Here is an 11,626-nt window from a genome sequence, read left to right as displayed (position 1 = left end):
CGCCACCTAATAGGTTTAGTATATATCTCCGAAACCATTCAAGCTATAACACCCAAATTTGCAACGGATAAATCCGCTTGCGACAGTGTGAAAGTAGGTGAAATCGGATGGTAACCCCGCCCATTCCCCATGTAACGGTTATGTTAAAAACTAATAAAAGTGTCAATCAATAAATAAACACCTCAGAGACATTAAGTTTTACATCCCCAATGATACAAGAGAGCTTTATAGAAGCTGATGTAAAAAATCGACGATGGGCGTGGCACCGCCCACCATTAGTTGAAATCACATATCTCCGGACCTACTCGATCAATTTCAGTACATAACATTGTCCCAATAGTCTTACGCTACAGTGTGAAAATCGGACTACAACTACGCCTACTTTTCGTATAAACCAATTTTAATCCATAGGGCTGACTTTTTGCCGAAAATATCGGTCAATCGGTATATATTATTGAAATTCGGGGAAAATGTTTTTTTTTTTGATAACAATGTACCCTTGTGTCGAGTCCTTTCCTTAGCCCCTAAATAACTAAGATAAAGATTTTCGAACTCCCGGCTGACTTTATACCGCATATATCGGCCTATATGCGAGTTATCTTAATAAATTTAAGTGAGCGTGTTTTCCTTATAACCGTGTATCTTTGTGCTTAAAACGAATGAAAGCTGGCGAAACTTGTCCTTGCCCCCATATAACTGATATTCAAAGTTTTGAAACATTCGCTGACTTTACTTTATATATACTGGTGATGTCACGTGAGGTACCTTAATGAAACTAAGAAAATATCTTGTTCTGTTAATAATATGTGGTGTTGACCAAATTAGATAAGTTCAATTATCATTATATAAGATCAGTTCAATACTATCCTTATCTCTCATATACCTAAAAAAAAAGATTATTAACTATATGTTGCCTACTATATGCCGTATATATCAATAAAAAACAATATTTTTTATTTGCAGAAACCGAAGCCTCCCTACCCGACTGGGTGCTAGTTGGTGAGTCTGTGCTAATACGTCCCTACAACACGAGCGGCGTCATCAGCTACATCGGCAACACACACTTCCAAGCTGGCACTTGGATTGGTGTTGAGCTGGACACGCCGACGGGCAAGAATGACGGCACCGTGCAGGGTATACAATATTTCCAATGCAAGCCGAAGCACGGCATCTTTGTGCGCTACGACAAGTTGATATTGGACAAACGTGGCAAGGCCATGCGCGCCTACAAAGCGGAGAAAAGCAACAGCAAAGGTAAGAAGCAGACCTCTTCCGCATACGTTAACTAATATTTCTCTTAACTGCCTAGACACAAACATGACACGCTCAAAGAGTCGCGGCGAATCCTTGGCCAGCGTCGGTGGCGCCGCGTCTTCACGCAAATGATTATATCCAAAATGTTCGCATCAAATGCACCGCTGGGCTAATTGCAAGCAATCCACATTGGTGACAGCAGCCGCCGCAGCCAAAGCAACAACAACTGCAAACGCAACAACAACAGCAGCAGCAACAGCAAACACACCAACAAATGCAGCACATGGCGGCAGAGGCGCTGCTGCACCAACGCGCACATGCACCAAATTGCGTGCAACCAGCACAGCAGCCGCAGCAAATGTCACGACGGTGACGAGCACGACACACGTCACCGCCGTCGATGCGAACATGAGACGTTTCAAGCGACGCTCAACAGCATTTTAAGTGGCAACACAGCAGCAGCAGCAGCAACCGACCGAGGCGGATGTTTGTATGTAAGCTGCGTTGCTAAAATGCCGCGCGTAGCGTGCGCAACAAACGCTCGAACGGAGTGAACATTTTGTGGTTGAAAAACTAGAGATGCATAGAAATCACAAACATCCAAGTCATACAGCACGCATATACAGTTATATGCGAAAATAACGAAAACATGTATGCTTCATAGAACGAACAAACGAATTGCAATTGCATACATATAAACACACATATTACATAATTACATATTATATTATATTACATACATACATACTTACATATAAATAATCACATTGTACAGCCACGTTGTGACCCCTTGATTGTAATTAATTGTAGTAAACACACGTTCCACACACATTCCCAAACTCCGCCCAACCCCATTCCATCCAAAACAAAAAACAACAACAAACAAAAATCGCCCATTTCTTTAGAACGTGTTTTCCGTAGTAGTGCTGTCCTGGGCAGTTAAACAAAAGGAAAAAAACACAAAAACAATTAGTTATATGAAAAGTACCGTAATTTAATAAAATTTGTGCGTTTTGTAGTTTGAACAAGTAAAGTTGATTTAGCGCTTTCTAGTACGCGTGTTTCTTTATTATTATTTTTTTTTTTTAATTTTTAGTGTGTGTGTGTTTGTGCATAAGTAAAGTATGCAAAGATTTGAGACGGGAGAAAAATAACTGTATATATAATATATATATATATATTTTTTTTTTAATTATTGAACGATGTATTGCTTATTGAGTTGTCAATCGGCGCCTCAGCGGAAATTTTTGTGACTAGCAGGGTATTGGTTACAAATAAACTGAGCTGATCGGCTGCTAACAAGTGTTACTTAAAATATTTAATGGATGGAATATCGTCTTTTACGACAATTCTTTCACAGGCGTGTCAAAATATACAACCAAGTGCTATAAATTGGACAGCTTGTTAACAGATCCACAAATTAGTTAAATGAAGTAGTAATTGTTGTGGTTTTTGTAGCAGAAAACAGTACGTGAGCTTTTGTTGTTGTTGTTGTTATTGTTACTGTTGTAGCGGCAGAAAACATTCCTGAGATAAATTTGAAGAATTTCGTCGAGTAGACAGTCCTTGGCCGAATAAAAATCAGGGTCCGTTCCGGTTGCGCAGATCTGACTGTGATGGCGCTGGGAGCTTTTCTTGTTCATTCCTCACAGCATTCGATTTTATGTATGTAACGAACAGTCCTAGATACTTATCCACCAATTAACTTTTCAGTAGGTAGCACTCTAAAAAATTATTTGAGGAATGTCACTACATCACTACAAAAACAACAAGTCGGCCAATAGTTTTTGCCGCAACAACTTATTTGGAAAGCATCGGTTCGGAACTAAATTGATCATGAAATGCGGTCCGTTCATAGACCATTACCCGCCAGCTGGGCCGTAGAGAGAAAACCGGTCCGGGGTCCGGGGATGATTGATGTGAATTGTTGGAGAAAATTCTGCAAAAATTAGTTGCAAAGCACCAAGCCCTCCTGGGAACTCCGGGCCCAGGAGAAATTGTCAAAAAGCTCGAAGACAACTCGTAATTTGAATACATTAAGCAATACCAAAATTTTTTTTCAATTCTTTGCCAGTTCAGTAATTCCATATAAATTTGGTATGTGTATTTATTTATTTTTTTTTTTATTTAATAATATTATTTTTTTTTAAATTTATTATTATTCTTTTTCTTATATTAATTTTTGTTTTATTTTATATATTTTTATTGCCAACTATTATATAATATATTATCTTTTTTCTTCCTATTATTTTCATAATTTATTGTTTTATGTTTTTTTATAGCTTTTATTGATTTCTTTATTTTTTTTTTTTGGTTTCATTTATTCATTTGCTCTTTTTTTATTATGCTTTTTTTTGTTTTTGATTTTGGTTTTTTTTTTCATATATTTCTCTTGTTAACTTTATTTTTATTTTATTTTCATATATATTTTGTTTAAGTTTTATTAATTGGTTTTTTTTTTTGTTTTATTTTTTAATATTATTTTTTCTATTATTTTGTATTGCTTTTTTTAATCGTATTTTATTGCTTATTTTAATTGTTTTTTTTTATTATTTATATTTCATTTTTACTTTTTTAATTGTTTTTATTTTATTTTTTTATTTGCTGTCGTTGTTAATTTTTTTATATTTATATTGAATATGTTTTAGCTTTATTTATTTTATAATTTGTATGTGTGTTTTTTTGGTTTTATTGTAAATTTTTTTCAAACAATTTTTTGTTAATAATAATATTTTCCCATGTCGCCTTAAAAACATTGCTCTTCTCGCTGCGCTTCATATATGTTTCTACATATATACATACTTGTGCGAATATGTACGTAAAACTGCTCAAATTTTGAAAATCATTGTACTGAAAAGAATATACAACAAAAATACGTCCAATACAAAACACATATCTGGCGAACAATATTTGCAAAAGCAATACTAATTCCTTTTAATGTAAATTTTTGTGTGCATAAACCGCCTACGCTCCGCAAAAAGTGTTTATGTGTACAATTCTACTAACTGTAACGACCAAAAGTGTGTGTACAAGTAATTCAAAACAGTTATTACATAACTTGGCTTAGTACGTAACGCTGCTATGTATGTATTGAAAAGACATTTAGACATAATTGTGTCTATAACAGTTTATTTAAACCAGCAGTATAGTTGTAGTTGTTGCTGTGCGCTGTATTTAGTGTTGCTTTCAGGTTACTATAATATTCCTATAATCTGTATAAAATAATAATAATTTAAAAATTTAAATTCTTTTACATTAAGTTTATTTGATATACATATATACTACATACTTATACACTACATTATATAATTGTATTGTAAATGTTTATTAGTTTAGTTGCCGCATATTTAGGTAAATTAATAATAAAGTGTGTGATTTATTTAATTCAATATTATGCTATGCTATGCTGTCACATGTGTTGTGTTTATTTTCACAATAGTTGTTGCTGTAGATGGTAGTTGCTACCACTGCGCGCCAACACATACCGAAGAAACAGCTAACAAAATGTTTTAAGTAGCAGTCGTACCCTCAAGTATTTGTTGCGACGACGCGCTCCAATTATTTTATTTTCTAAAGAGAGAATGAGAGAGTGAGAGAGCGCGCGCTGCAGTTCTCTTTGTAGCAATTGAAATTTTAAAAAATAAAACTATTTCAAAATATATAATTTTATATTGACAATATTTTAATGTAGCCTATTTATATATTGTATATACAAATTTATATTGTTTTCTTTTTATTGTAATTTACTTGTTGCAATTTTGCGCCTTCTTGCACTTATTTGTAATGCCACAAAGTTAGCCAAGCGCTGTGCAAGCGCTTTAAATTACAACAATTTCCACTAGCAATATGTTTTAAACAGATCGAAAGTGTTTATGTGTTTAAATAAAGTAAATCAATTTTTCCATTAATTTTAAATAAATTAAAATTTAATTGTTCATTTACCAACTATTTTATAATTAGCGCTTGTTCTACTTTAAAATAATTCTTAATTTACTAGTTTAAATTAATTTTAGTTATTAAATTTAATACCGTTATACGCTGTACATTGAACTCTATGTAATATTTTATGTAGTTTTGTTAAAAATAAATACATTTTTAGCATATATATTAAATTTGCCTAAGTTGTGTAGCGTAAATAAATGAAAGAATTATGAAAACAATCAAAATGTTTAAGAGTATAGCGTAAAACCGACGATAATCAAACTTAAAGCAAACTAATTTAATGTGATGTATTTCTTAATTTGCCTTTTTTTTTGCAAAATAAACAGACAGTAATTGAAAAAAAGTTACCATATGTTGTTTTTTTATTTAGTGCTATTTAACTTATTTGAATTTATTTTTAATATTGAACTACTTTTTTGTAAATTAAATTTATTTTCCAATTTATTATCATCATTTTTAATATTGAAATTAGTTAAAATGCATACGATTTGTATTTATGCAAATATTTTTTATAAACTCACAAAATTATGATAAACTTAAATTATGATAAACGGAAATTTCTACATAACCTTAAAACAAAAACTAAAAATTATTTCACAATGAAAATATATTTTATGAACTCCAAAAATATCCAAATATCTTAAATTTAATTTATAAAAAACCTTAAACTTTGTTATTTTTAACTGGCAATTTTTTCGTAAGCTCGAAACCTTAAATTTTAAATATGAATAATTAATTTTTTAACTGAATATTTTACATTAACTCAAAAAAAAACTAAAAAAATCAGTAACTTATTTTAATCAAAAATTTTATTTATTTTTTTGATTCGTTTTTAGTGAAATGTTTTTCATAACCTCAAAATCTCAAAAAATTAAATTAATTAATTAATTTAAAATCTAAGAAAACCAGAATTTTATATATTTTTCTATACTAAATGCTTTTCCTAAACTCAAAAATATATTTTATTAACTCAAAAAAGTAAAAATCTGAATATTTTTTTTTATCAAACATCTTTATTTTGTTGTTTTTTCAGTGAAATATTTTGCATAACCTCAAAATCCCAAAAAATTAAATTATTTAATTAAGTTAAAAACTCAAAAAACCTGAATTTTATATATTTTTCAATGCTAAATGTTTTTCACATAGTTTTATTGTAACCACATAAAAATTTAATAAACTTTATGATACGAAAATTTTTTACATAACCTAACTAAAAAGCCAGAAATATATCTATTTCCAGTGACAATATATATTAATTACTATTTATTCAAAAAATTAAATCAAATTTTAAAATTTGTCCATTTTTTAATAGAAATTTTTTCATAACCTCAGATTTAAAAGTAAAACAAAAAACTGAATTTTATTTATTTTTCAATGCTAAATGCTTTTCATTGGAAAAAATATTTTTTTTCACTGAAAATATATTTTTAAAATTAAAAAAATTTTATTTAAATTTTATTTTATTTTTCAGTGCAATTTTTTTAATAAACTTATAACCACTCTTTTAGAATTAAAAAAATATATATTTTATTTGTTTTCTGTGAAATTTATTATATGTTATAATTTTCATAAAATTAAAATTTGATAATATTTTTCAGAGAAAATATTAATTCTTTTAGAATTAAAAAAATATATTTTTTATTTGTTTTCTGTGAAATTTATTATATGTTATAATTTTCATAAAATTAAAATTTGATAATATTTTTCAGAGGAAATATTAACACCAAAACCACAAATTAAAAAATTAAAAATAACAATTTTATTTATTTTCTGTGCTAATAATTTTCATAAAGTCAGAATTGTCTTAATATAAACAGATCAAAATGAAATTCTGTTATATGAAAGCGCACATTTTTTATAACCTCAAAAAAAAAATTATGAAAATTATTTATTTTTCAGTGCAAATATTTTTATACCCTGAAAAGAAAATATATAGTAGTAAATTTTTTAAAGAATATATATGAAACTTCATTTTTTTATACATATTTTTTGGCCATCAACTTGAAATATTGTTTTATTTTTATTTTTCAAACAATTTTTTTTTCTTTTTTTCAAATAAATATTTTTTTTAAACTAATTTTTTTTCCACAATTTTTATTGTTCATACATTTTACTTAACAAAATCTCTAGCTTACTTACTACTTTATTTATTTATATCCTGCAGTAGTTTAAAGTAAATATAAAAAATATTAAATTATAAAAATCTATATATTCAAAAATATTTTTGCATTCTTTTAAAAAATAATTCTAAATATTTTTATATTCTATGAAACATGAGAAATCAAGAACTTTAAATTTTTTATGAACTATTCGCTCGCATTCCCGTCCAAAATTTGCTAAAATTTTCTACAAAAAAAAATTTAAATCATAATATTATATTTTCTATGAAAAGATAAGAATCTTCACTTCCACACTCACACATGCAAACATACATATGTACATATCTGCATTTATAAATAGTTGAGAATACTGTAAAAGATTTGCTCAACTTGTGGCCTCAAGTGCTAACTTAAGTCCGTGGTGCCAACTTTGTGGCATTAACGAAACTCAAAACACCGACTAAATGAAGAATTTATTATTTTGAATAAATTTATCCGTCCAAATTTGAGGTTGATTTCGTACATTATAATCAAAGTGTGTGTACTCGGAATAAAGTTTTGTATTGCTAAAAATGTTTGAACGTAATAATTTTAAAGGGTGTTACTGAAACGCAAAGCGTCTTTGATATTCAAACTGTATTTTTTAGTGTTTCTTAACATTTTTTTTTTATTGTTTTAAAGAATGTTTTTAGTTATATAACAGCATTTAAACGTTGCGGTGTAGTTTTTGGAAATTAATTTGCGCGCTTCAAAATTATAATATTGCCTGATGCTGGATATCTAAACAAGAAACTGCTGCAAGCCACCAGAATATTTATTTATGTATATACTTTAGTTATGTTGATATAAAAATATCTGATATGTTGTTTACTTTTAGGCGCATACTTAATTTTTCGATGAATTTTAAAAGTTAAAAGTTAAAAATTTAATCCCAGGATTGCGCTATAGAATTCAAAAAATAATTTATAAAATTATTAATTTCTCTAAACAAAGTTGTTAATTGGTTGAGTAAAGCATAGCATAGTTTTAGGTTAGGTTCATATTGTCATTTTGGTTCACATATTATTTGAATTCAATTTTAATTAAACTGTCGTGCAATAAATAAATGGAAATAAAACTGTGCAATATGAACTAAAATAGTTAAGAGAAAAATAAAAAATAAGATGCCCCTGAAATGAAATAAGTAAGTCCATTATGTATACATATGAACATTAATGATCGCTAACGAGCTACGCTACTCTAAGAAAAGTACTGAAGGGAGCGCTTAACAGCTTATTGTTTGTTGACTAAAATCATATTTTATGACTTCAAAAATTGCAAATCTCTTAAATATTCAGCTTTTACAACAACAATGCATGAAAAGTTGAAGTTGGAATATATGTGTAACGGTAGTAGCCTAAAAAAAGCTTAACTCGACTTTGGCGTTTATGCTTTGTCAGCCGAAATATGTATGTACATACCTATATGTAAATATATTAAAAGCCAAACATGTATGCTTAAACTATCTTTTAGCCATCGAAATGTAGCTGATTAAAAGCTACTTCTAAAAAAAAAGAAAAGTAATCTAGAAGGCCAGAAATGCCTCTGAAAAAAAAACAGAAACTGCTTTGGTACAAGAACGAAGAAGAATATGAAATAAAATATAATAAAATAAAAAGCATGAAATAGCAGAAATAGCTCGAATGTGTAAGACTTTAAAAACTATGGCAAAATTAGACAAAGTTTAGCTAAAGCTCCCATAGAATTAAAAAACATTAAATGAGCTTTAGCTACAAATTATTTAAAAACTTGTAGAAACCTTTTATGTCATAGTTAGAAATAGCGCCAGTGTCATTCGCTTACCTTGGCCAGTGGCTTGAGAAAGCTTTTTCCGAAAGCTCAAGTGAAATAAATATTCTGTAGACTAGTAAAAGTTTGAAAAGCGCGCTTAGAAGTATTGGTGTGAAAACATACCTCAGGCAATGGCTTGAGAGAGCTGTTTCAAAAGCTCAATGGCAATATATATTATGTAGACCAGTTAAACTTAATGTGTAAACTAACGCAGACTAGAAAGCGAGCAGATAAGAATATATATTTCAAAACAATTTAAAAATTAGCTAAGATATGTGTTGAAGAAAATTAAAAGTTCGCGAAAGCTAAAAAAATAAAAAAAATTAGAACGCAAAATGCAAACAAAAGCTTCAAAGACAACTATCTATTAAATTACAAAATTAGACTATTTCAAAGTAAAGAAAATAAAAATTGAAAGTAATGTTGGTTAAAAGCACACCAATACACACATACTATATGTATTTCCTGCAAGAAAAGAAACTAATACAGTTATGCAAGCTAAGCCGAACTTGTGAATGATTTATGAACTTTCAAAAAAAAACGAGTATGTTTTTAACAACCACAAACCATATATATTATATATACATTTGTATACTAAAAAGCTCAAAAGCTCAGATGTAAAACGTTCGCGTATAAATACAAGTTGATTAAATTACAAAAAATATATATGTACATATGTGAGTACTGTATTAAATATCTCAAAGAAAATTGTATCCTTGCCAGTCCTTTGACAAATGTCCAACCGACAGACAATATTTAATTGTTTAAAATTTAATTGTTTAACAAATTACTAATTTTTACTTATGTGCATGCATATATACATACATACAAGCACTACTGTCCATCTTAATGATATAATGCAGATGTCTAAACTAATAAAAAATATGAAATTTATTTAATATAATAAATACATATGCCACTCAATACACTCACTCAACTCAACTGACAAGTACTCGTATTCAAAGGCACACAGACACTCAAAAATATGTAAATAATAAAAAGTAAAAATAAAAAATATTAAAAAATTTAAAACATACTTTTATTCTGAAATTTAAGCAAAAAGTACCAAGGTTGTTAAAGAAGTATATACATGTGTAATATACGTACTCTACAATAGTTACATTAAAAACACATATTTTTGACTGAAGAAAGCAAAAGCAAAGGGGTCAAAAACAACAAAAATGCTATTTAATTAATTTAAGATCTTTTTTAATTTTTCTTTTATTTGTTGGCTCTAAGCGAAATATTCAATTCGAAAAGCGCATGAAAGCTTCATTAGGCGAGATGAAAGCTTGAGAAAATTTCTTGCAATAACAAGTTTTAGATTTCTTGAAAAATTTTATGATTTCCTTGGACAGAGCTTTCAACATAAACTGATCATAGAGTTTTCTTAATTTTTGATATACATATCTTATGTATATATTCAACTAACACAAAAAGTATTCAAAATCTTTCAAAAATTTAACTGCAAAATTTTTGTTGGCAAAGAAATTGTTGAAAAAATTACCTTAAAGCTTTTAAAATGTGTAGTATTTTTAAAACCTTTTTATATTAAATATTCTTTTATAAAAGAAAAAGAACAGCATAATTAAATAAGCTTTCGACTTGACTTGACAGAAATTAAAAAAAAAATAATAATAATTTTAAAAGTAATGGCTAAATTGTGGAGATTCATCTAAAATCAATCGTATAAAAAAAATTGTTTTATTAATAGATAATGCAGTGCTTGATCGAACCTTTTTTGTTGTTGTTTTGAAGTTAACAAAATGGTAGCCTCATTTGAAAATTCTGACTACCCCTAACGTCTTAATTGTAGTACCGAGGAGCTTTTTTTAGAAACTTCCACTGTAATTTCACCTTAAGCTTTAATCCACTAAACAATTTCAAAAGCTCTTACTACTTACTTCTAAAAATATTATTTTGAAAATATTTCTAATAACACCTATTTTGTTTTTCGAAACATTTATACTTAATAGTACGGAAGAGCATTTTGAGCGGCTTTTACGGCAATTTAGCTTTGAACTTTTATTTATAATATTTGAGAAATATAAAAGTATTTGAAGCTTTTAGTAATTAAAGCTCTTTTACAATTTGATTAAACAATTATTCAAAGATTTGGTTATTTTTAAAATGATAAAAGCTCTTTTCAAAACTTGTATTAAAAAAGCTTTTCGTAAAATTTTATCAAAGTTTGCGCAGACTCGATAGAATTTTAATTCATTTTTTTTTTGGATTTATACTATCAATAAGAATTTGATTTTTATTATTTTTATTTATTATTAATAATAATTTTGAAACCAAAAATATATTGAAATTTGAAACTTTAATTGGTTAAGAAAAGAAAAAAACTAGAGTATTCTCTCACAATAAAAGCTGAAAAAGTTCTCACAAAAGCTAAACAATATTTTAATGGAAAAAAGCTCTACAAAGAACTTGTAATAACGGTAATGCGTGCCATAAAGCTGGAGTTCTATTACACAAATAAATTGAAAAAAAAAATT

General features: G+C 28.1%; 1 protein-coding gene across 7 annotated transcripts in view; it reads left to right on the top strand.

Annotated features, from left to right (window-relative positions):
- Khc-73 (Kinesin heavy chain 73) overlaps positions 1-3,242 on the top strand; it is a 59,649-nt gene extending 56,407 nt beyond the window's left edge. For 6 of the 7 annotated variants that reach the window (XM_036377136.2, XM_036377154.2, XM_036377151.2 and 3 more), the window contains 2 exons: positions 964-1,254; positions 1,310-3,242. In XM_036377136.2, the coding sequence (XP_036233029.2) occupies positions 964-1,254; positions 1,310-1,386 (368 nt within the window). In that variant the 3' untranslated portion in view covers positions 1,387-3,242. The remainder of the gene's footprint in view (positions 1-963; positions 1,255-1,309) is intronic. The other variant, XR_011395880.1, reaches the window with a different exon arrangement.
- The last annotated feature ends 8,384 nt before the right edge of the window (positions 3,243-11,626 follow it).

This window comes from Bactrocera oleae, chromosome 4 (genome assembly GCF_042242935.1).
Source record: "Bactrocera oleae isolate idBacOlea1 chromosome 4, idBacOlea1, whole genome shotgun sequence".
NCBI lineage: Eukaryota > Metazoa > Arthropoda > Insecta > Diptera > Tephritidae > Bactrocera > Bactrocera oleae.
Note: the sequence above shows the minus strand (reverse complement) of the source record. Positions and strands in the feature narration are given on the sequence as shown.